Source organism: Agelaius tricolor, unplaced genomic scaffold (genome assembly GCF_023055355.1).
Source record: "Agelaius tricolor isolate 1412-34295 unplaced genomic scaffold, bAgeTri1.0.p SCAF_5, whole genome shotgun sequence".
NCBI classification, from domain to species: Eukaryota; Metazoa; Chordata; class Aves; order Passeriformes; family Icteridae; genus Agelaius; species Agelaius tricolor.
The window spans coordinates 27,411,344-27,438,195 of record NW_027269265.1 but is presented as its reverse complement, the minus strand read 5'-3'; the positions used below and the strand labels follow the sequence as shown (position 1 = coordinate 27,438,195).

Genomic DNA, 26,852 nt, shown 5'->3' with positions numbered 1-26,852 from the left:
CAATAGCTCCGCAGAGAGAGCTTACGAACTATGCTTTCTACTGGTCCAAAAGCCTTTCCTTCTTTTTCCTTTCCAGTTCCATTTCAGTGTTAAGCACAAGCTTAGAATATAGAACATTTTAGGAAAACTCTCTTTTTACTATTTCTAACCATATCTTCACCTTAAACAAAACAAACAAACTCTCTGCTGATGCTAAGGCATCAGTGAAAAGTTTTATTTTATTGTTCAGTTCAAAAAATTTTCCACATGAGATTATTTGCAAAATGTTCTTACTTTTGCAGAAAGAGATCATTTTTATAAAGATAACTATAAACGATTCTTTTGTTTTCTATTAAAAAAAAGCTTTGTCAAAAGTCAAAAAGTGAGTGTAAGATCTTCATATATGCTTAGAGATTTACTTGATAATCTTATTACCAGACTTTTAATAGAAAAAAGGGATTCAACTTAATGCTTGAATAATCTCTTTACCAGAAGTCCAAGGTATGGTGAAAACCCCTTCCTGATAAATCAGTTTGGGAGATTTAAGGCTTGCATCAAGCCAAGCTCACACTACCAACTATTCAGGAAAATCCAATGCAGCATTCCTATTTGCAAACAGCCTGGTTAGTTGCTTTGAAGTTTGCAATGTAATATATTAAGTAAACCACCACATCTACTAGTAATGCATCTGCGTATAATCCACTCTGATAACAATAGTGCAACAAATACTTTGACATTACATATTTCTATCATCTCTAGAGAAAAAATTCCTTTTGAAAGGGAATTTCAGATCTATAATAAAAAGAAAAAAAAATTACTTTGTGTTTCTTATTTATCCGATGCTTTTCTTTTCCTTCTGCAATATCTTCTATCATGTCATTCTCCTCTTCTTCATCACTATCATCTGCATTTTCTAAGAAATTGAATGTTTCAAGAACATCACCAGAATTCCTATATAAATAAAAACATTAAGAGAGAATCCATTTTACTTGCTGAAGAGATTTAGAAGCTTAACCAGATTAAAAAAGATTGCTACCTGACAGTTTAATAACTTAAAAACCAGCAAAACAAGAAATAGCTGAATGAAGAAGTTGCTACATCTGCTTAAGTCCTTATTACAAAAGCACCGTTCAATAGACTCCTTCCTTAAAATAACGACTCCAAAGTGATTACATTACATAATTTAACATCAACACACAATTTTCCTGCATGTCATGTTAGTATAGCATACATGTATGTATGTAATAACCATATATGTTCTTATGTACAATCAATTTCAGTTAAGTTCATAATTGTGGTGAGCTACACTCATAGGTGCTCACAGGCTCTCCAGCCAAAAGTTCAATGTGAACTGACCAGTACGCATCAATGACTAACCAAATCAAGCTTTATGCATTTCTTATCTCTTCACTTACCTTTTGATTTCCTGTCCCTTTTGTTTTGATGAAGGAGATTCACCCCCATTCAGGATCTGTTCTAAGTTCTTTGTCTCTACTGAACCATTTGGTTCTGAATTGGAGAGCCCAAGCAAAGACCTTACCCGCTGGGAGCGTACATCCAATATTGTATCTGTATAACCTACTTCCTGAAGATACCTAGTTATGTTAAGAGAAGAAAGAAAGAGGAAAGCAGATTTGATGAAAAAGGAAACTCAGTATTCACTGCTAAAAATGAATGTCATTGTTGTATCATTTAAGGAAAAATAAGCTTCACAATCCCTCTCACATGGAAAATCTTACTCTGTACTGCTTAAAGTTCAGGACTCTGAGGTCCTGAAGAACAAATCACTATTTTCCTACCTCAGTTACATTTCATAGAGCTCCTCAAACTGCAAGAAAGTGTATGAATACACCAACATCCAACAACGCTACTTACTGTCGCAGTAACTGTCTGCCTTGCTTCCAGGTCAATTGGCTATTCTGAGGTACTGCAGGAACCTCTGTATCTTTGGTATCTTCTGAAAAACACAGTGCCATAGTTAGCACTTAATTTATACTGCCTTTAGACACAACAAAAATTCCCATCAAGTCAGAAATATGCATCATGATCTCTAGTTTCAACTGGGTATAAATGTACCCAAAATGTGGTACTTGGAAAACAGAATGGGGAGGGAAAAAGGGAGCAGGTGGCATATAAATCTGTAGACCACAATTTTAAGGCACGCTATACAAATACAGGCCCAAAGACCAACATTTCAAAAGAAGTCAAACGCAATTCAACTTATTAAAGAGCCCAGCATTATTAGGAGAAATGCTTTCTTCCATCTGCAATACTTTGAAGAGCAAAACTGGCATTATCAACTTGATATTTACAACAAAATCAGATGCACTCCAGAAAAGCAGTTAGGATAGCTTATTTTTTTCTTCTTTGGAGTCTTTTCCTTGATTTGAGATAAAAACATTCACAGCTTCTAAAAAAAAAAAAGTCAATTGATTTTGATTTTCAGATTAAAAAATATTTACGCCATTTACCCCATAACTTCCCTAGACATATTCCCTATAACAGACCTATGAGGGGGGTGCAGAGAAGAAAGCTGCAATAAATTAAACAGACAAAAATTTATTGTAAAACAGTTACCTGATTCAAAAGTTGGCATTTTCAAGTCACCTTGGTTCAATTCTGTGCCATATTTTAATTTATGATATTTTGCCCTGAAAAAGTATGCAGATGTTTATCAAATTAGTCGACAAGATTTTGATCAACTCAAAACATTCTACCGTTCCCATTTAAAGCAACCATACCAACATAGTACAATTAATCCGGCTAGAACTGTTGTGATAATTCTTGCATCAAGCAATTATTTCTAGTCTTTCAAGAACACAGTTTTGAGACAGTATTTTGACAATTACTCACAATTATCAAGTAACTTACAGACAAGAGTTTAGTGTGTTCTCCAAGAACGTGGGGTTTTTCCTGTGTATCATCTAATAAGAGAATCTTTCAAAAGCGAGCAGGTTCAAGAACTTAGAAGAAATAATTTTTCCAGTTGTACCACTGTCATAGGTAGCCAATCACACTACAATGAATGAACCGATTTGGGGTTCCTGCCTATCTGCCACTTTTGATTTCCGCTTCAATTTGTCTCCTGCTCCGTCTTTGCTTATGATGCCTATCCCTCAGAAGAGCCATGTTAGAGTGATTGTTTCTCTCACCACCTGTATTCTCTTCTGGGTTTTCTCCTCCTCATTGACAGGAGGCTTAGCTTCTGATTTCTTCTTAGTCCTCCTATGCAAAAGCACCTCAGTCCTTCCCATCTTCTGATCTCTGATTCACTAACCCTAATCTCTCCTCCTCCATCTGATATGCCAAGGCCTGAACAGCAGGCCTAGGCCTGAGCTGACTTACAGGATGAATCTTGAGCATGATGCAATTAATACCATCAAGCTTCTTTAGTTAAAAATAGATGATCAAAATATTTATATTAGTTGTTCTTAATGCCAAACTGGCTGCTGAAGAGACGTCTGTATAATCTTGTGTAAGATATATTAAGAGATTCTCCTAACTCATGTCCCTAAGGGCTTGTTAGTAGGAGAAATGCTCCCAGACTATCCCTAGAGACTTGTTAGTGGAATATTTTAGGCAAAAAGCCTCCCAGCCATGGCCTGGGATCTGGCCCTGGCTAGTCAGGAAGCATGCCATCAGAACCAGATTATTTCTGCAAAAAAGGCTAACAAGTCACTTGGACTTGTTGATTTGGGCCTATAAAAGCTGGACCTGTTTTTGGGCAAACCTGAGACGTCACCTATAAGCAGACACATACGATATTAGGATCTTCCCAATTGCCGGGAAGGCTTCTCCAGGGCCTCACTGCACAAGGACTGTGACTCTGGATAACAGTGAAGTGTTTAGGCAATTGGTGATGTATCCTCCTCAGTCACTAGTCTCTCTCTCATATAGTAATGATTAGATGTATTACCTTGCTTATTTTTGCTTGTTGCTAAAGCCAAATGAGTAATATGCTTATTGTTTTATCAAATGTATCCCCTTACATCTGCCTCAACTTTAATTAAGACCATTCTTTCCATGGGTGCCTGTGTCCATCCCACCACCCCCATCAATTGCCCAAACACCATCACTTTGTAAAATACTGGTCTTGGTGATACTATTTCCATGAAAGTATACATAAGTCTTCAAAATCTTATCCTCTACCCAAGCTGCCTATCAAAATGTCTTCAGCTCCCTTTACAACCGGGAATCTCATCCAAACTACCCATGCCTATATACTGGAATTCTCAAACTTCATCACTGATCTTTGACAGTTCCACTTTTACCTCCTAGATCCTTTGCAAAAATACTCAAAATCTCATGGTACAGAGCTCTAGGTGTTCTGCACTAGAGCCAAAGTGAAAACTGTCCACAAAAACATTAGCAGCCATATTTTGATGAAGCCCTCTAAGCAATATAGTTGTTATCACTCCCAATGAAACATTTGACCAAAGCTTTAAGAATAAACTGAACAACACTTAGCTTCCATCAATCATAAAAACTATTCTTGAATATGAAACTTCTCAAGCAAAGACACATAATGGAACACGTGCTGGACAAAATCAAGGATTTCCAAATACCCTTCTCCAATGCCTGAGCCACTATTGCAAGTGTTTTTAAACTGAAAGTATAAGTTGGTACTCAATGGCACCTTATTTATTTGATGGCAAGGATTTTCTTAAAGATTACAAAAATTTCTGCTAAAATTGCAATTAGGCAGTCTCATTAACAAACTGTCAGTAGATGGCACTATTGACCCTTTTCAGTAAGATAAAATCCCTCATTTCATGGCAATCACACTGTAACTGAAAAATTGTAAAGCTCCTGAAGACTTTTTGTGACCTGAATCCAACTGCCAACTAAACAGAATCATATTTTTCAACTATTTATGAATATGTTCATAGCTCATCCCTGCACTAGTTATACTGTCTACCTCAGGTGCTCTCTTTAAACTGAGAGACAAAACTTTGTGCCCCATTGTAATAGGGCAATGTTCCACCAAGCTTCCCAAATATGAGACGCACAGTGAGACTGGAGAAAATGATTATTGGCTCAAGACAACTGAAGCGTGTCTGGTTAACTTGAAGTTGGATGGGCTAGAGTTTGCTAAGTCAATCCCTTGTGAAATGTTTTTTCTTGATTGAATGTTTGGTTTAAAATTTGCCCTTATTTTCGAAAGCTTGCTGTTCAATCTCCTGAGAACTTTGTCACATTTTCTCATTCACCTGCCTCAGGATATTAAAAAAAACCCAAACCCCTTTAAGAAACTTGTCAAGCTAGTCTGGGGCTTTACAAGTACATACTACAATTTATATGCCCTATAAAGTACTGTCCATTGGGGGGGGGGGGGGGGGTAAAAAACCCCAGCAACCCTAAAAACCAAAATGAAAATAATTCAAGTCAAATAAAGTTGACAAAATATTTTTTACTCAATTCATAAGTGAAGCCAATAAAGCACTATAATTGAAAAGCCAACCTAAATTTCTTCAATTTAGAGCTATGACATACTACTTAGGAGCAGTTGTTCCATTTTGGAGTTACAATTTCAAAACATTAATTAAAATTCTACTTTAACTATTCATTAGCAGAGATAATGATGTATCTGATCTAGAATTATACCAATGACTAGCCACTATAAATAAGAGAAAATATTGCTACATGCAATGAGACCAGTTGTCTTTCACATCACAACTTCAATTTCACAGCAAAAATTTAACCTTATTAAATTCCAATCAACTATGTATTTGCACATCTATTCCTTTCCCTGATGAGGGCATTACTAAATATGTTAAAAAACACTAACAAGCTACAATGTCATTGACAAGTCACTGACAATACTCCTCCACACCACAGAGTAACTGAATTCTACAAGGTGCAATGTTTCAATCTTTGGAGTGTTGACTTATCTAAGGCTAGGTTTCCATGAGTAAAAAAGAGATGAAGAAACAACACCCTAACTTGATTTAACTGCTTCCTGCTATTTACCTGTTGAATCACACCACTCAGTTGGAAGGGTGTAAGTTAGCTCCAGTCCAAAGCCCACAAAGCCAAAAAAGAGCCACAGCTTTATGATTTCAGCAAGTCTCATTAATTTAAGCACAACACTATGCTAACAAAGCTCAGAGTGGCTCAGAGCACACAACAAACAACATCTGCCTGGGTCTGCAAAGCACCATAAAAGAATACACACTAGATACAAACCAAGAAACCCCGCGCATGTAACTGCATAGGACCTAATTTTATTACTAAAAAATTATCAACTATCAAAGCATTTAAGGACACTAAAATAATAACACTTTACTTGTCTAAAAAAGTATTACACGTACTTAGAGATAAATACTAGAAATATCAAACTACTTTGTAACAACTACTGCATTTTACTTAATCTTACACACTGATGTTCTGCCTCATAAGCTTTTTCTGAAAAATCACAACATTTGTCTGAATGAGTTTGTTCCTGACTCCTAACTGGTATTTCACTGCATGAAACTTTTTGATGGCATCAGGGAATTAGCAACAAGAAAAGAAGAAAAAGGGTCGGGGGAATCAGGTGCAACACCAAAATTTGCTGTCAACAATCTTCAGGTCTGAAATTCTCAGAATATATTTTGCTTTGGAGCTGGAGTATTTTCTTTAGTTGTGATTCTTCAGGGAAACAATGACAAAAAAATAACATCCATTATCCTGAATGTCGAGTGCAACAAGCAAGAAACCAACATAACATAATTCTTGGATGATTTACTGGCAAGTCAGTACCTGCTTGCTTTCAATTACTCAATCCATCATACCTTCACAGTTAGATCCCCTCAAACTACTGAGCATTTGTAGCTTCCTTGTTGCCTCCCACACATTCACCAGTCAACTCAAGCTTCAATTCCTACTTCTAGCAATCTTCATGAGAATTATGGCTGAAACTTATGCCAGGATCTTCCTCTTAAAACCTACTAGAGGGCTGGATTGCACCCACTATCCACAAGAACTAAAGCAAATAGTATGTTCCTGCTGTTATTCTTCTGGTGTATATGTTTACAAGTTTCTTAGCCATCAAATGAATTTCAGAATTTTGTGGGAAGACTATAAGGGCAGCTTCATTTCAGGAAAGGAATGAGGTTTCACCAATGCCATTCAACTTGAAATTGTGCATCCTGTTATAGGATGCCTTCACGCTGCAGGTGAAATTAAGTGCCTCTGATTTATCTCAATAAGTGGGCAATTCTCACTGCTTTATGGTGTACATTTGCAGAAAGTCCCTACACAGTACACAGTTCATTCCTGCCAAAATACACAAAACCTTTTTCTTCAACTTCAGAAAGTTACTTACATGCAAAACACCTGCATCTGCCATAATGGCATATTATTTCTTTGATTATATGCTCAGTGTTAGTTACACCCCAAGACCTGCATACCTTTCATCTGCCTTGAACCCAGAGTGACTTGTACATTACCTGAAGATATTGATATGACAATGCAACTTTTAGCCATATACTGGCTGGAAGCCTTGAGTTACTTTTCATTAAGAGGACAGGGCTGAATGAAGTAATAGGTCCTTTATGCCTATTACTTCACCAGAAAATATATGATGTGCTGATGTGGCTTTCTGTATGAATATACAATGTTTTCTGAAGCACCTTGCTGCAGTGTGAAGCAATATCCTGTTTCAGCTATCCCAGTTTCTCAGGTGTGCCAATACCTTCTCCCTTTCCCCCCCGCCTTTGCCCCCTTGCTAAGAGCTGTCCATCAATCTTAACATTCCAGCAAGGGCATCTCTGATTGGCGAAGTTCAAAAGATGCGCCTCAACCCTGGGGTCATTGGCCTAGCCAAGTGTCATTTGTCCCCTGAGCCTTCCCCCCCTCTTACCTAGTGGGTGGCACACCTACCCCTTCCCTCCCCCTGTCCCCGGGCTTAAAAGGACACTGGCACCACGCGCTGGTCCTTCTGTTGGAGCCGTTACAAGATTCAGATGTCTGTCACCCTGGAATAAAACTCTGGATTAAACCCTCCAGCAGAATCCATCTCCTTTTCTCCTTCACCATCGTCTAAGGCCTTTCCACCAGAGGTAAAACTGAGTTCCTGCTTGCCTGGACTTGTTCCAAGTGCCAGCTGCAACATACAGCCAGCCAAAGGTGTCTCTGAGGTAAAACCACCTCAGTTGCCGCCTCTGGTCAGGCAGCAAGGGACAGAGGAGCCCAGGCACGTTCCATCCGCTAACACTGGGATCTTATTCTAATAGCACCTCTATACTGGACACTTCACACAGAAGAACAAAGCTATCTTGCCAAAACATTAGGTTTTAATAGGAAAACAACTGAAACTTATTTCTGTACTAGTCCCTTACTGATAACACTGATCCATAAAGTAAAATATATTTAGACATACTTACGCTTGGACAACTAACTTAAAAATAGCCAGGTGAAATCTCACCACATTTTGCTACAAAATTTTAAGTTTACTCTGACAGGAATGTTCCCCCAAAACCAAAGTACACAAATAAAGACTACAAATTTTGTTGCCTGTCAAGATGTTTCACCATTGGACTCAGCTACTTTTTAGAAGCAAGTTAAAATTAAAAATAAGAACTGAGTCCTCTAGTGAAAGTATAGGCACTTGACAAGATTATTTCCCAAGTGATTTCACAAAATTAACTACCAGTTTTGGTTAAATGAAATAACCAGGCAACAAAGAAGGCAGGTTTGAAGGACATTAGCCTGTACAGACTGAATGGAATTTTAATTTTTTTAAGCAGGAAATCAGTGCTACAGAAAACCTGCTGAGGCTAAATATGCAAGCATCTACCACATGAAAAAAAAAAAGCAAAAACAACTACAAAATGAAAAAAACAATTTTTAAAGGATTTTGGTCCTTCACAAAATATAGTTTTCATCGTGCAACACATACAACATAGTTGAAAAGGATTAAGAGAGCAGTATTTTTCATCCTTTCCAATTTAATACAACTAAAGCACAGATGAAGGTATAGTAATAAGGTATGAACCCTTTGGGTATGTTCACTCTTACTCAGTATACCATAACTTGAACCCAGAGAAGAGAAACTGTCCCATTTGTCTATTTAAGACAGAAGTCCAAACATTTTGCAAATTATGCAACTTTTTATTAGAGAAGACACTAAGTTGTTAGCAAACATGGTGAAGACAATCAACTTAAAGGTAAGTTTACATAAAGTAAATCACAATAATCGAATAAGGCATTTCACTTAATGGAAGGGAATTCATCTTAGTCTATGAAGATTTTCAGGTCAGAGAAAAACTAAACCATTTGTATACCTACCTTTCTTGTTTTAATGCATATTCCAACATTTTTATTCTTCTCACTAAATCTTTCTTCAAATTTTCTTGGCCCTTTCTCTCCCCTTGTAAAAATGCTATCCGAGCCTGAAAACACACAAAAAAAGCAAAAACATATTTTATTCCCTTTGGTACCCAAAATAAAGCAACAAAGTCTGTCACACAAGGAAGAAAATAAGAAGGAAGAAAGAAAAAGAAAAAAAAATATTTTATTAATTATTTCAGCAAGTCAATAACAACAGAAGTATTTCTACCCTAGACTGAGTATTATTTTCTTTTCAAGATGAACCTGTATTAAAGCCTGTGTAGCAACTCTACAAGAAGGCACAAATGGCAACCATATGAAACACTTTGATATATACACACACTTGTGTCCTTGGAGCATTTTTAGCATAGTTCTATTATACATTTTCTTCCAAACCAAAAGCCATATTAAATTAGGTACACTGCAACTAGCAATTCACCTTTTAATGCCACTATACTGAACAGATTAAAAAATTATTACCTAAATTAAAATACAGAACTTATAAATCCATTACACAGGAAACAACTATTTTATGGATTCACATTTTATTAGTACTGAAAACAGCTGAATTTTAGACTATCAAGGGACATTTGGGTTTAGTGTGCTGCTCTATATGAAGAAAAATAACGATTTCTTTTTTTCAAAGCATCAGTCATACTACCCACCTAACATAAAAAGAAGCAAGGAAAACTCCTACTTGCCTGCTAACCTAGTAGAAGATAATAAACTCAGCAGAACATATAAGCCAGCTCAACTAGTGCAAAAAATTATAGTTGAAAAATAAACATAGTAAGTTTGTCAAGGAAAAAAGTAGTCTCTTCACTACAAAGTGAAAGGACTTGTGTTTTGATTTTTGCAAGCCAAAATCCTGGGGAAGACAAGTGAATTAGTAGATGGGAATACAAGATTTAAACAGTTAATGACATTAGTGGATTTGCCATCATCACAGAAACATCATTACAAGCTCATTTGTCCTCTCTATGACTTTAAATTGACTGAAGTCATTGAATAGCTAATTCCGTACTAGATTCAACATAAAATTTCTTGGAGAAGGGATTTAGACTAAGGAGTAAAGTAGAGACCACATTGCTCTACTGAGCTCAAGAACACCACCATTTCATTACCCCAGGAGGCATGGGGAGGAGGGAGGAAGTGCTAGGATCAGCACCCAATCTATATGAGAAGATTTCTGTAAAGGGCGTGGTTGCACATTTTCATTACTCAGTGGTTACAGCCTGAAACAGGCTAACCAGGGTGACAGCATCGACGCATTCTGCACGGCTCCTTTTCTGAGCCCAAGTGATATCGCCGTGTAAGGCTTCACAGATCAGCTCTGATTTTAGCCACTCTGGCCTTGTGCTCAATGGTGAACCAAATTAAAACATGTTTCTTTACTTTGCATAAGTTAACTCCGGATTTAATCAATTAAAATCCTGGTGAGAACAAGGCAGTTAAGAGTATTGCAGTTAAAAGTCTGTCATGAAAGCACTCAACTAACCACGGGCATTTGGTGAGAAAAAGTAAGGAACCAAAGTGTATTGCAAGAGAGGAGGGACTGGGGAGGAAACAACACCAACTTGACACCAAAAAACCACAAATATACCCAAACAGATGGTACTGTTTGCACAGATATGTAAAGATAAAAGGTAGAGAACAAGATCCAGAATCAGCAAACCCAACAAAGCCAACTATACTCAACTGCAGCTATGCTAGATTCCAAAACACACTCCAAAAATTATTCTAATCAAAAAGAAAGTTAACAGCCTTCTGCAGAAAACTGCAATTACCCATAAGTTCCACTCCTCTAGTACCTAGGGCAGAACTGACCAATTTCACAAGCCTAAAATACTATCCCAATTTTCACTAGTCAATGCACAGTTGCTCCACAGCACACATAAAAGAGTTACAAATGTGGGGTTTTTTTTAAAAAAATGTTACCTGCACATTTGCACAACAGCATACTACAAACACTTGGGAGTTACTGGCTGCCCACAGACTACATCTACAAAAAAAACCTCAGAACTACTCTGGTAGTTCTCTAATGAGGGTTATGAAAGCTCCTATGCCCTTTGACTTGAATGCAGTTCTCAACTCTTTCCAAAATTAAGGTCTTCTGTAAGTGATGGGCTTCTCCTCTTTACTTATCTTCCATTGGCCAGCACCCTTTTGTAACTGTTTGACAAATCTTAGCTGCAATTGTTGATCCTTATTTCAACTTCAGAGAGGAAAATAATGTACTTGTAACCTACACAGAGGGAGGCATCTGCTTCCTAAATGCTCACAGCCCAACTTTTTCCTTATGGAAACGCTTCTGGAGTACCTGGCCACACAGAATCAAGTCTCCATACTTGACAGTATTTCCCAGATCTCATACTTTTCAACCAGACAACTTAATGAGCTACATGATCTTGAGAATTAATCTAGTACAGAATAATGATATAAAAATAAAACCTAAAAAAATATAATAAACCCCCAAAGATTTGCTTTACAAAAAGAGCCCAAAAACCACTTTTCTATACAATAGTGTTTATAACAATTACAGAGTCCAATAGGTTGAGCAGAAAGGTTACCACACAAGAACATGCTTTGCAGTTAAGGCTCTGACATTTTTGTCAATATTATCGGACTTCTTTTATCAGAATTGCTTTCTGTAATTGTTTGTATACATGTTTGACTGATTTGGGGATTTTTGACTTTTTCTCACTGTAACCATCACATGGCTAAAACACAGCAGAAGTTAGCTATGCAGAAGTTAAGAGCTCACTCTTTAGAAACATGGAAAATCAATTTAGACTTGAGGTATACTTAGTCATCAAGACCTTCAATACAAAACCAAGAATCAGATCACCAAAACTCCGCTCTAGAAATTAATCAACTTGCTTCCTTCAGTCTTGAACTGAGAAAGGACAAATGTGAAACCTGATACACTGCATGACCATGAGCCTTATGAATTAACACACATCTTTTTTTGAAAAGCAGTAAATCTCAGGGTCAATAAAAGCACAAAGTAAACAAATTGCCCTCAGGGGTGATGAACTTAGGTTCCACGCACAAGACAAATGCTCAAAAAATTATATCTACATAACACAACTTTCACAATCCTTACATACTCATTTCCTTTGAAACAGTTCTCAGGAGAGATAGATTTGATATGATTTGTAAATATACTGATGACTTAAGACTGAAGCACAAAAACTGGGAAATAAAATGGCACACAACAAATTCTCACTCACCTTTCCACCCCACCCTCCCCAGTTACAACAGAATTCCTTCCACTGCCTTCAACTGATCTGAAAGTCCTCAGGCTGACACCAAGAGGACCAATCCTCCTCCACCTCCTATTTCTGTTCCTTCTACTGTGCTGACTTAGCTGCTTGTGTTGACACACATCGAGTCTACTGAGAAAATCATTCTGTTTATTTTTTACTTGGTTCTGACTTACATCAGTTTCCTGATCCTACTCTGTCTCTAAAGCCACGGGAGTAACTCAGCCTGGCACAAGGGATGCAAACAGGATACTGAAGAAACAACCCCTTTCAGTGACAACATTGTCTTAGTTCAGCCTAAACCGACCATGATATCATAACCTGCATTCTAAGGTTTAAAAAACATGAGCAGAGAGACTATGAAAATCAAACACAAGTCTTAACTCTTCTGAATTGAAAATTCAATTAAAATGCATTTTTTAAAATGTATTAGCAAGAACACTTCTTAAGGGGGAGAAAACCACATTCTTTTATAAAGCATGTAATAGTTCTGTAAGTAAAAATATTGCCACTCATGGCTTACAAAAATCCAGCTGGATTTAGTTGTGCACAGATTCTGTTAGAACAGCTTTCAATCTGGGTAAGGACTGTATTTTCAATTCTTCAAAGCTTAACCAAGGCTTTAATTTTCAGGGCAGGTTCCTTCTCTTCTACCAGCCTGTAAATTTTTATATTTTCAGTACTTTCACAAAGCCCTGAGATCTACTATGTTTCTACAAAACTGACATTTAAACAACTCTGGGCTCCCTCTACACCTTGGCCCTCAGCTGCAAGTAAGAGTACCACCACACCAACTTGCTCAGCTTTATTATGAAAGAGAATTCAGGGAGCTTTGAGAAGTAGTTAGAGTGACACATACTTTGTATTTGTGCAAGGATGCATTAAATAATGCCTGAAACTGGGCAAGATAGAATTCAAGAATAAAAATAATTACCGAATAGCTGCTTGAACAGTATGGATCCCAGGACAAAGAATTATCTGGGGTTAAAAAACTACAAAATGCACATAAAGAAAGGAACAAATAAAAATTCTAACATGTAATATTGTACACTTTGCAAACTTAGTATTGTTTTAACAGCACGCTGCATTTAAGATATACATGCATTTTGTAGTTGAAAGGGGTTTCATCTTTTAAATAGGAAGTCTGACAATACTCAAAACAGTCTTCCACAGAAACTCTAAGACCTCAAACAAGAAACTTTCCCTTAAATTTTAGGAATAATTAAAATCACATTTCACTGATACTCCACATCCCTAGTATGCAATTATACTGTTTGATCAAAGTGTAACAGAAGACCTAAGTAGCTTACTAAGTAGCTTACTTATACGTAACTTTAAATTATTAAAAATATTGTATATCATTTGGAAACTCATATATGAAAATTTAAAGGAAAAGAAAATGAGGATTTCCCCCCACCTCTTATTTTGAAAGAAACTCCTAAAACTTCAGAATTATTTTCTACATGTCATACAGCACCAAGCATAGTAGCATTCACATTAAAATTGCACTTGATTCCTTTAACTTGCCAGAAAAGCTGGACAAACTTCACGTTGATCAAATGTATTTCTCTAAGCCATTGAGGAAAACAGAGGGAAGTTATTACAACATTTTGGGAAGGTAAAATTACATATGTAACCTAAAGGTTATATAGCCATATAGGATTTGATAGTCTTATTTTCTTAATAAATTCTGACATGCCGTATTTAAAATACTTGCTGAGCATCTCAAACCTAGTGAAACGTATTAAAGGGAAAAACAGGCATAAAAGAAACCTGGATGGTAAAGCATGGAAGACTGATTAAAAGCCTTCTCTTCCACTGTTGAAACACTAACACTTTCCCATACAATTCAAACAATCAAATTCTAATAAGTTTACCAATACAGGACTACACTCAGAAAATACTTTCTTTCAATTTCAGTTCTGAACATTGTTAACTCTTAATATCTGTAAATTTATTTTGAAAGAACTCAACTGTATGTGAAGTAATTCCAGCTATGCACTGCTTGTTGTTTTGTTTTTCCAAAGTCCATTCAGACTTCCAGGAGGAAGGTAGGAAAGGTCTGCCAGTAATTTTGAAAGAAGTGCAATACACTGAAACTACTCAGGGCACACATGAAGCGTATGCTTATCCTAATAGGGCAGGTCACAAACCTCAAAACAACAGGAACATTTTATCACACAATAATACTAATCTAATAGTGATTTTTAGATGTTTATTATGCTGAAAGTGAAGTAGTAGTAGTTCACTCTCATTTAAGAGTGAACACATCTGTGCATGTATCAAAGTTCCAGTTCCCATTCACAAAAGGGAAACTGAACATAAGAGAAGCCTTCACCTTCATTTTTCAACAAACACAGTTTAAAACTTCAACTCCTTCAGAACAACTAAATGCATTAGTTTTAGTGCATTCTTACAGATCTGCTTATGTTTATATATTTATTGTGAATGCAATTAATCCTTAAAACTGTCAATTGAGGACTAAAAGAAGAGACCTTGACTACCATAAATAAATAAATAAATATGTAAAAAAAAAATCTTTATTTTGTAAATTAAAGTCTTGAGATACTCTCTCTAGTAGGCTGCACAGTACAATACATGTCAATGGCAACATCAGGATCATACGTGTTTTAAAGACATAATACTGTTAAAGACCCTGTAGAATAAAAAATAACTGGAAGACAAAAAAAATATAGAAACAACTCCTCATATATATTAACAGAAGATCTTCCCTTCATAAAATAAGCTCAGGTAAAAGATGCGGGGGAAAAAAAAAAGAGTTTAACAACTGGTTAACAGCAGTGTACATCTGAACAACATTTGCAACTAAATAATTTTCTGCATAGCCTTATGAAGGGTCAGGTAAATATGGGGATAGTGAACTACTACACTTAAGAGCAGCAAAGCTAAAATGTTTCCTGAAGGTTACACTTTTACAGATCTTTTCCATTTGAGCTGATGATCATCTCTCGCTCCCCAATTTATATTTTTTTCAAAAACTCAAGTGATCAGTTTCTGACAGCTTGTTAAAAGCAAATTCTAACCACTAGAAAAGTGATGTCTGGAGCAACTTTTGGACAAGAGCAGCAGAAACAAGAAACCCAGCTAGGTCTAAGGAGGTTAATGACACAGCTGACATACAAGAGGATTTACGCATTCCTAAGTCCCCATCAGGCTGCAGTGGGTATGGGAAAGACCAGGCTCACAAAACTTTCTCCTTTCCTTAACCTGTCCTTCCTCTTTCCAACTCTCACCACATCAATCACATTGAAAGGTTTGCCTCTTCACTACTGCCAAGCTTAATCAGCTTCTTCAACCAACTCAGAGAAAATCCTCGTCTGTGTTAGGGACAAACTTCTAAGTTACAACTCACATTCAGCATATGACTGCCTTCATTCTGTCACTCTTCCTGAGAATTTTTTCACTGAATAATTTTTTCTTAGGATTTTTACAACCACTCTCTTAACCAAAGTGGTATTAAGAACAGTACAGTAACAAAATTCATACAATTCATAATTGTGTTTTCAAAGTCTAACAACCCTTTAAACATCTTGGTTTGTAAACAAAGCAAACCAACTCTCTGTCCATAAACTTTTATCCAGTACAGAGAAGCCAGTGGATGTGAGGGGGAAAATAAAGAGAGACCACATGTCCAAAAGAAGTAGAAGGCACTAAAAACAATGGATTCACACACTGGTAGCATTCTCCTCAAGGACTATAATGTACAACTCTAAAAACTGGAAATTATACAACGTTTTTTTTAATAACAAATGCAAGTGCCTTAGGAGTTTATCATTCATTGATCACTCTTGTAGTAGTGTTCTTCATGCAAGAACAGGCTTATAATATTTTGTTTCAGTTTAAAACTTGCCAAACAATGAGCACATTTAATTTATAAATTAGTGTTTATTTTCAATTTCAGTCCCAGAGATACTCCTTCAGAAAAGTAAGCTCCTGCCTAGGAATGTGTAAAACAACTTTCATCTTCCTGAAAGCACATTCTAGTCTGTAACATTCAATTATAACATTAACTTCAGGAAAAGTGAAAATAATCTGGTCATTATCATCAACAGACTCTAAAAGAACTACCAAAATGCTCTATGCCACAATGTCAGAATAACAGTCACTGTCCCTACATACCAGCTCTCCCCAAAATCAGACCTCAGACCTGAGATCCAGATTTTATCAGAAGGCCATTAAACAGGCATTATTTCTTTATACAACTGACAGCTAACAGGAATGCTTGGAGTCACTACATAATCTAAGCAGACACAAATGATCATTCTGACTTCAAAAAAACCCAATCATTTTTATCTCCAAGTTTTTTTCATCAGTATCAATATAATTCTACTGAGGAATTACAATCATTCCATTGAAATATCAAATGCCATCACACAAGATAATCAAACAGCCAAGTAAAACATAGGCAGCAAAAGTAATTCTTACTAGTTATAAGCACTTACTATTCTATGAAGTGTCTGAACACCGTATTTCAACTGCATTTCTTAAGCAGGTTAAGTAATCCATGAAATATGTTTCAAAGCAAGCTCCAAAGATGTAAGGTAGTCATGTTCCTAATAATAATTTAAGAAAACTCTGCAAACACAAATTAAACTAATTCTCTTTACAATTCAGACTGACAATATAAGTATCCTCCCCCAAAGAACTTCCTGAAGTTCAAGTCCCAAAGTAAAACTAATAAACCTCAATCTATTTTCTTAACAGACTTTCTATGGAATTTTAATTTGTTTCACATCAGTTTTTCCAATAAATAAAATAAAAATTTAAGGTGTTCATATGCCTTTTACAGAAAAAAAGTTTTTACAAGATGTTAGGTGATCACCCATTGCATGGTGTGTTTATCCAGCTGTGCATTGGACATTTTGTCCAGAAAGATCCTCTGAGAGAAAGAATCGAAAACTTAAATGAAATCCAAAAGGATTTCATCAGCTGGCTTTACTTGAACAACAAGGTGGGTTACCCAGTCATAGAAGGAAATCAGGTGTGATAAGCAGGACTTTCCCCTCATGAAGCCATGCTGGCTGTGTTGTCTTTCAGGTGTTTTTCAATAGGTCCAGAATAAGCTTCTCCATGATTTCACCAGTCACTGAAGAGGGACTGACAGGCCTGTTGTGACCAGGGTCACCCTTCTTGAAAACTGGGATGTTAGTCAGCTTACAGTCAACTGGCACATCTCCAGATGTCAGCCAAATATTAGCATTTTTTCACAAATGAAAAGGAATTCTCACTGGACTATCATGTGGTAAGAAATTATTGCAGGTTTGCACTTTTGGAATCCATTAAGTCATGGTATTTTCCAAATGTCTGTGCTAGAAAAAGCTCACAACTCAGCTTCAACACCAAGGACAAAAGCCGATTCTTGTTAAAAATATCGGCTATCAACTCTAAGTATTCCCTCAGTCAATTAACAAGACTGTATACAGCATTTCCTATGTAAATTTTCTATTTTAAAACATTCTCTACATTATTCCAGTATGAACTGCTTAAGAGATGCAAAGCTTGTGAGCAGTACCTTCTCTGCAAAAAAACTAATGAAAACAGACACAGACAACCTTGTGGACAAGAGTCAAGTCACCAGGTTCGACAACCAACGGCAAAATACCCTTTAACCACAGATTACACAGTGTTTCAAACACTTGAGAAATACTCTTGGCCATCACAAGCCATGTCACCACAGTGCAGCATGTATTCTGAAAACATTTAGCATTATCATTGATGTAGTTTATTGATCATTGATGATCAATTGATTTATTGTAGTTTATTATCATTGATGTAGACAAGCTCTACATAAAGGAAGGCTAAAATAATGCCTAAGGAAATTTCACTTTACTTTGAAGTCTCCAAAGTAGTTGTCTGTCCACACCCAAACTCATATTTAACCATGCAACAATAATCAGAGATTCAAAAGAAACTGTTGAATATGCTTTTATCTTCTTTCTATATTACTGAAATACAAATAATAAGGGTACTCAAAATAGGTCTGCAACTTTCACATAATTCTATGGAATGATCCCAACTTACAGCACAAACTGATTGCAAAAAACAGACTGAAGTGCAATGAAACAAGAACAACAGTAAGGAAAATCCTTCAAGAAAGGTCAGGATTATTTTGCAATTGTTGAGTCTTAGAATTTACACCACAAGGGTTCTTGCACATTTTCTTCTACCTTTAATTTTTCAAGAACAGCTTTCTGCCCTGGACAGGCATATTCAACAATCCAGCAACAAACTATCAAACTACTTGTACTTTGATACTTACTATCCATAACCTGTTGAGGTCTCTGCTTTAGTTACTAAACAAAAAGGTCATTGCTTGCCTTAGTACACACTAGCTATGTTAACTACATTCCACCTGTTACAGTAGAGATAGCACTGGCTTCCTTCTCATTTAACCAAGAAATCCCTTAGTTCCCTCAGTTCCAAGGGTCCAGATCTTCATTTAAGTCTAATGCCTTAAGAAAAAGCATGGGAAGAACATACAAACTCAATAGCAGTAGATTAGACTACAGAGCAATAGATAGCTTCTTGTGAATTCGTTTCAAATTTCATTCCTGTGTCTCCATGCAGAAAGGATTCATAAATTTTCATTGTATAAAAATTATGTCAGTATGTTTTACACTTGTTGCCTGATTACTTCTCTGGCTGTTCTACCAAAACAAAATACAAGAACTCAAAAAAACAAAAGATCAAAACAAAACAAAACCACCCCAAAAAAGACCCACACAAAGAACACAAGAAACAAAAACAAAAAGCAGTTACCCAGCTTCACACATATATCTATCACACTCTCACTGGGATTTTTTTTTAAGGTGAAGTTCCAGTCTGCTGTGTAATAATCCTTAAATGAAACTATTTTCTACTGTAAATTAAAAAACCTCTGAATAAGTCTAAAACCCAGCGAGGCACCTAATAAGGTCACCTCACAGACTGCTTTCTGATTTAGCAAGAAGACTGAATTCTAAATGGATCAGTCTTCAAGATGTTATTTCCAGACCTCAAAATGGTTTTATGTCAAATTTTAAGCATTCTTTTAAAAACTGTTACTAAGCAATGAGACATTATATTACAATGTTGATTCTGCCAGATCTGCATAGATCACAAGACAGAAATCACCTCCCAATTTCTGTATTTGTAACTCCCTTATAGCACTTGTAAAGCCAAGGATCATTCAGAGGTTTTATTAATTTCTTTTAGCAGGAAATTCACAGAAGTCATGGAAGACAACAACTCAGCATGACTACTTCAGCACAAGTTCATCTTCAGTTGCAGTTGCTCATTCTGTCATCATAACCTCTGTTTTCTGTATTTCTCCTAAATGCATGAATCTTGCAAATAACATCTTTGAAACAAAACCCAAAAGTAGTTACACACCTTGGACCATCACCACCTAAAAGGATTCACACACAGTCTTTTAAATTGCTTGACATTTTTGGCAATACATTTTGCTAGTAAAAGAAATTTCTTTCCAATAATGTGACAGCTACAACCAATAAGACTAATTATATATATCCACCTAAAGATAGTATTTCAATTTAGTTAAATTAAAAGTATCTTCACTGTTAACACCACTATATTGGTATATTATTCCATTAACACGAAGCTACTTTTGACAAAGTGCCACATTTGGAGTTTCGTTGGATAGTTAATACTAAATAGAAATTAGAATACTAAGCTAGTTCTCTTTACTATTATGAGTTTTTGTAGTACAAGAGTACATAAATAAGAGTGAAGTTGTACACTTTGTAGTGTGGCAGTTCTTACGGTCACTACAGAGTTGGAAAGGAAAGGGAGGAATTGCAGTGTGGCAAACATCCTCAAGAATGTACCCTTCCTCTCCAAAATTAGGAACACCTATTTGTTATTTAGGAATAAAGACAAAAGCATAATCTACAGCAGACTGTGAACACAGTGATCTAACTGACTTAGGCTGTTCTAATGATGAACACTCACGTCAGTGTTCATCAGTTGCAGCTCAGTAGCACACATTCCTAAGGGACCAAGAACTAATAAAGTCTTTGAATATAAGAAGCCATACATATAAAAATATACATACATATATATATATAAAAAAATAGAATCTTACAGAATGTACAGAGCTTTGCATTAAGGCAATGGCAACACCGACAATAACAAAATTTAATATAATAAAGTTAATAGAATTAAAGCTATGGAAGAGTAAGACAGTTAAAATAAAAGTGTATAAGGCAGTATTTTCAGTGAGGCATGACAGAAAGTTGACAAGGAGCAGGTATTTTGCACCTCCTAAATGTTAATCTGGCTTCCTGGCACAGAACATCACCAGCACTGTCTAATTTACACCACTTCACCAGGGAGTTAACAGAGACAGTAGTCCTGCCTTCTACCAATACAACTGTACTAACCTTGCCGAAGATATGAAACAGAATATGTGTTATAAAATTTGTAAACCTGTTTAAATGCTCTGCTTAAACTTTCTTCTGAGACTCCTACTTGCCAAAGCAGGATCTTTTCTTTTCCCAGGGTCTCAAGGCATAGAGCAGAATTCTGTTCTGGCACCCTGGGGTCTCATCCTCCAGGAATGCAAACCACCACAGTTTCAAGTTAAATACTGGAGTCAAGCATTCTCCAGCTTCTTATAGTGGTCACTGGCATAAAGTCAAGGGACTTTCTTTGGTTTTTCTTCTTCTAGGAGGAGTACTATAGGATCATCAACCTCAAATTTGGTAGCAGTTAAGGAGTGACCATATTTTGGGTGAAAAGAAAACAAGATGAACAACTGGAAGAAATTTTAGAGCAACCAACCCATTTAAATGTACATATATATAATAAGAAAGACCTTCAGGCATCTGGACTTACTGAAGGTGATTCTCTATTTCAGGATCATTTCAATTAGCATTCAGAAAAGCACATTTTTTTCAGAATGTTACAGCCAACATATACAGAATTTTTGCATACACAGTAACTTCAAATAAAGCTAGGAATGCACTTCATTTCTCATCAAGTGGAATTTGTTCTGGAATCATAAAAATGTATTTTTACCTTTAATTGCCAACAGCAGGCTACCTCTAATCAGACATTTTTATGATGATACTATAGTGGATACTGTAGAAGATACTGTAGAAAAACCTACAGACAGCTTAAATTTATGCTGTACCTTCAGGACTGGTCCTGAAGAACAGCCAGCTTCATAACTGGCTCTTAATACCTGTTGGAGTTGCACTGATAAAGGCAGAAGATATCATTAAACTAAGTATCCTGCTGAGCATGGCTTAGGATAATTCAAGAACAGTCTGAGTGACAAAAAGTAACCACCATCCCATAGGCAAACAAAGCTCTTGCAAGTCATACGTTTGTCCTGAAGATACATCAAATCACTGGAGGATCCAACTTCCCTAGCCACTCTCTTCATCAGTCAGGAAAAAATAAATCCATTATCATTTTCTCCTAATTCTTTAAATGACAAGAAGGATCAAGAACACCCATCACTACCTCAAAACCTACTTTCAGCATGAAACAAATAATTATACCCACAGATACTTCATCACTCACAAAAAATTCTCTGAAATGAGATTTCCCAAAGTGCTATTAAATATGCATAGGTATAATTGCAATGAAACTAAGAAGCAAAATGCATGCCCAGTGTTTAAAAAAAGAAGTAATTCTTCACCAGGAAGTGTTATATAACTTATCTGCCACACATTTCTACACTGTGCCTAAAAGAAAACCTCACCAGAGTAACTGTTATAAAATGACAGTTCTGTGCACTGATTCTAAGAGTATTATTACTGCAAATAATGATTTATGAAAAGGCAATTATTACACAGTAAAATACACTTTTATACCAAGTGTTGCTAGAAGGGAATTATTTAGAAACAATATTCCAGAAAAAGTTACACAACTACTACACTGACCAGTATCCCGTACATAAAGCTCAGAGCTATCCAGGTATTTCCTGTTCCTGTTTTTACATGGAGCTTAATGTAATTCCATGTCCGGCACTCCTTTATTGTTTTGCCTCCATGAGGTGAATACTGCAAGAAAATTTTACAGAAATGTAAATGTTAAAGATCTAAATCAAAAATAAAATTGGAAGAACAGGGTTATCCATATAAAAAAGGAAGCATCTCTGCATGCTTTAATTTGGAAGTCTTGCCAAGAAGCCTATGGAGAAAGACAGTATTTACCCAGAAACACAGAAGAACAGACTTCCAACCTTCTGGGAACAGGCACCTGAAGTTTTACCAAGAAACTGTGTGCCTGTTAATGCAGTTGACTAAACAGCTATGGAAGCCACAGTAGGGAAACCCTTGATTATGTCTAATTGCCCTCTAACCAAAATACACAGAACTCTCAATCCAGTGCTTTAAACTTAAAAGGAACTTAACTCTATAAAATACGTAGCTGTTTTCACCATTACCTTAGAAAAATGATTAATGAACAGAAATTTCTGGGTTTTAACTTCTTATATGTATGCTATTTTATACAGAAAAAACTGTCATTATAAAAAAAGGTAATAAATGAATGTTCTATCATGTGAATAAACATTAGTTATTTGGACCACGATGTACTTCTGCACCCCGCTACAGCAAGCACCTGAACAGTTTGCACAAACAGAAGTTAGACAGTTCTGATGCATGCATTACCCACACTCCTCGTGGCATTTACAACTATCACAAGTAAGAATGCTGACCAACTTCTTACTACCTACTTCATTTTATTTTCAGTCAGTGTTGATCAAGTATCCCTTGAGGGTTTTTAAGGATTGCTTTAGATTTAGTTAAGCTAATTTCATAATAAATATGGAGATTCACCTGTAAGATCCAACGAAATAGCAGTTTACTAATTTATCATATTCCAACTATCTAGAAAGCAATTGATAAACAATCATTTGGTTAAAAGACACTGCATTTCACAACAGCAGCATCGGAATTTCCTGCCTTAACTTTGCTTATTATATCACAATTAATGGTCCTGATATCAATCAGGGTTTGTTTTTTAAGAAAAACAGTACTGAAACAGAATCAAAACAGCACTAATTATATTGTCAAACAATCAAATCAAAGCATTTTCCTGCCCATGGCAGAGAAGTTAGAACCATATGATCTTTAACGTTCCTTCAAGCTCAAACTGTTAAATGACTCCATTTCAAAGCTACCTTATTGGCCAAGAGAATATAAGAATAGCTTGCCTAGTGAGACCAATAGACCCTCAACTTCAGTATGCCACTTGTAACCACGGGCTAACAGGCAGTTCCACAGGACTAGCATCAAAACAACAGAATAAACCATACAAAACACTTCAAATCCCAGAACAGCTGTAAATCAAAAAGACAGTATCTTTCAGACATCCAGAGGAAATTTTCTTCAATGAACTTATCCAAACACTTTCTGACCCAAGAAAATGTTAGCATTTACAGGAGTCCCCTGAACAAAATGCCACTAATTCCTGAAAAGCCAGGAGTTTTTTTAAATAGTATTTTTTTACTGTATGCCCCCTAGTTGCTGAGAAACAGATTGTGGCCAACAAACTAACAACCATTCTATAACCCTCATAACCACTTCTACTCGCAATCATCAAAACAAATTATTTGCAAGCCAAAGTCTGTTATGAAAAGAATTAATTGTTCTTCCAAGTTTAAGAGAGAAACATTCCCAACAGTATCCCCATCCCTCCTTCAAACCTGTAACAAACTAAAACAAGGAACATACAGGAAAGTATTTCAGCTATTGATTCCTGCTACACTTTGGAAATGCTGAAATACAGCATGACTGTATATACAATCTGAACATGATCTCATTTTGTTCACGATATCAACACTTTTACATATGTTATCTGAAGATCCATTTCTTTTTTAAAGAATATGCTGTATAAAATTCCTTCAATGAGTCTGCTCTGTCATCCCCAGCAGAAAGGAAAGTGGGGAGGCATGCAAGTAAAATCTGAAATCCGTAGGTTTTGGTGGTTTGGGATTTTTAAACAGCTAAATAAAGAATACTAGAAAATATGCTTCCATAATGTCTCTAAATATTTTGGGGGCAAAGCACTTGTAAAATAGGATAAACTAGGAACTTTAGTGGTGCCAAAGATGTCATTTTATAGGACGGAAAAGGTACTAACAGTCATAGTAATCTTTATGCATACCTAAGTTACTTGAGAGGCTGTATAATGTGTAAACCAAAATTGCATATATTTTGTTCTGAGTGTTTATGTTTCTTAATTATTCTTCCTATTCATTAAAGATTTGGAAACAGCATCTACTGGCAATTCTCTCCCACCATATTCTTGTGTGATTCTGAAGTATCAGAGAATATTCAATCTGGTTTTCATCTAGTTCAGAAAACCTGAATAAACTGCACAATTGAGACTTCTATTCCAGACAAACATTATCAGCCTGCAAGCCCCATAAGAAAGTGGATCTCTCGATTGTGGATCTCCCAAAGCTACAAGCTTTTCTAGGCTACTCCTTTTTTGACACAACTTTATCTTCCTTGAGAATTTCTGTGCATCTCTACAGCATTTTCCCATCCAAGTTTCTTTTTCTTTTAGGACACTATGGAGCCACTTACCACCTTGAACAACTGGTTATTTCTAACAAATACATAACATTAAATATGGACTTGCTGTAACTCCTCTGAAGTGCATACATGTCTTAGAAAAGACCATTTATCTCAGCTTAACAGCTCGTCATTACTGACCAACATCAAGGTCATTAAACTGGCAGATCAAAGTTACATTGCTACAGTGAAAATCTTTTAGTTCACTAAATAGTGAACAGATCATGTCCATTACTTGCAGTGAACAAGACACTATGCAAGGCCAGACAGCTTATTTTCAACACAGCAACCAGTGAAAGCCTGAGAAGTCACTGCAGCAGCCAGTATTACAAGGGAAAGGAAAGAAGTGTACTATGTTTCAAGTACTGCACTCCTGATATTTGACATTTCTGTACTTGATACTGGTTTGCACACACAGATTTGTCTAATGATTATGCTGCTTCACTTCTGCACACAGGCAGAACAGCATGCACCTGAGGAGTTGGAAAAACAGCATAAAACTATTAACATTTTAGATTCAAAGTCTGATGTAAATGTAGATCTAAGTCTACCAGAACAAGACTTCAGATCCAAAAGGCTTGAGACCCTCTGTCAGTCATCACAGCCATGGCATAAACCCCAACCCAACAAAAAGTAACACGTGCTTTATTTCTAAAATTGTGTTCCATAGGTGGAACAACAACAAGCAAAAAAAGTCATTACGAGAATCCAGAAAGAATAAACTGTTACTGCAGAACCTATCTCCCTTCACCATCATCCCTCTATGCAAAGAGTGCTCCTACTAGAGGTGCCAATTCCCCCAGTCTCTTGAACTACACAGGTAAAGAAAGGGGGTGGGTCAATAAACCACACAGGAGGCCCATTAATTCATACACAGATAAGAAAGCATCTTCTTCTTTGGAATAATAAATTCTTCTATTCAGAACACATAAATAAAATCACACATATTGCTAAGTCATTTGATTTTTCATATACTTTTTATAAAGCATGTTTAGCAAACTTATAAAGAACTTGCAATGGCCAGCACTGAGAAGCACTGTTTATAGAGTTTACTGTCATCTTGAGAGAATGAAGAAATAAGAATTAAATTACCTGCATCGGGAGAGTTGCAGCTAAATCATCCAATGCTCACTTCCACATAAATTATCTACAGCCAAGCTATGGAATTCCTGTTTTCCTTCCAACCCAGGAGGACTCAATCATCAAAAAACTCACACTTGATATAAGATTAACATTCTCATTAGCTTCAAGGGACAAAACTGCTGTTTGGGATCCAAACTATTAGTTTTACTGGCCACAAAATATGCTGCTACCTTACAAATTAAGTTGCAGAGCAAACAAAAGAACCCACAGACCTAGTAAACATCTATCTTCAAAAAATATTCACAACACATTCCCATATCAGTCTTCACTATTGTATAGTGTAAGACCTAAAATCCAAGGGTAATGTCCTCCTCCCGTTCTACCCTTGGCTTCCAAAGTTATTAAAAAAACAACCAAAACACTCTTGTGCACAGGCACTGTGCAGCAGCTCTGCTGCCTCAGTCCCATGACATTTGCACACGTATGTCAATCAACACATACATAATCAGGGTCAGAACTGCTGCTGTAACTCCACAGGCATGCCAAAGAAATGGTATGGCCATGGACAACAAACAGCAACCACAAACAAAAAGCAGCAGAGCTGGCTAAGAGTGCATCAGGGAGTCTAGAGGCCACGTGAGTTCAGAGAAGCACTTAA

General features: G+C 36.4%; 1 protein-coding gene across 4 annotated transcripts in view; it reads right to left on the bottom strand.

Moving 5' to 3' along the window:
• The window catches only part of STRN3 (striatin 3), a 60,181-nt gene that overhangs the window by 31,409 nt on the left and 1,920 nt on the right, over positions 1-26,852 (bottom strand). For 3 of the 4 annotated variants that reach the window (XM_071426956.1, XM_071426958.1, XM_071426959.1), the window contains exons 2-6: positions 9,250-9,353; positions 2,557-2,630; positions 1,855-1,936; positions 1,395-1,574; positions 798-930 (exon numbers count right to left, since the gene is read on the bottom strand). In XM_071426956.1, coding sequence (XP_071283057.1) covers positions 798-930; positions 1,395-1,574; positions 1,855-1,936; positions 2,557-2,630; positions 9,250-9,353 — 573 coding nt within the window. The remainder of the gene's footprint in view (positions 1-797; positions 931-1,394; positions 1,575-1,854; positions 1,937-2,556; positions 2,631-9,249; positions 9,354-26,852) is intronic. The other variant, XM_071426957.1, reaches the window with a different exon arrangement.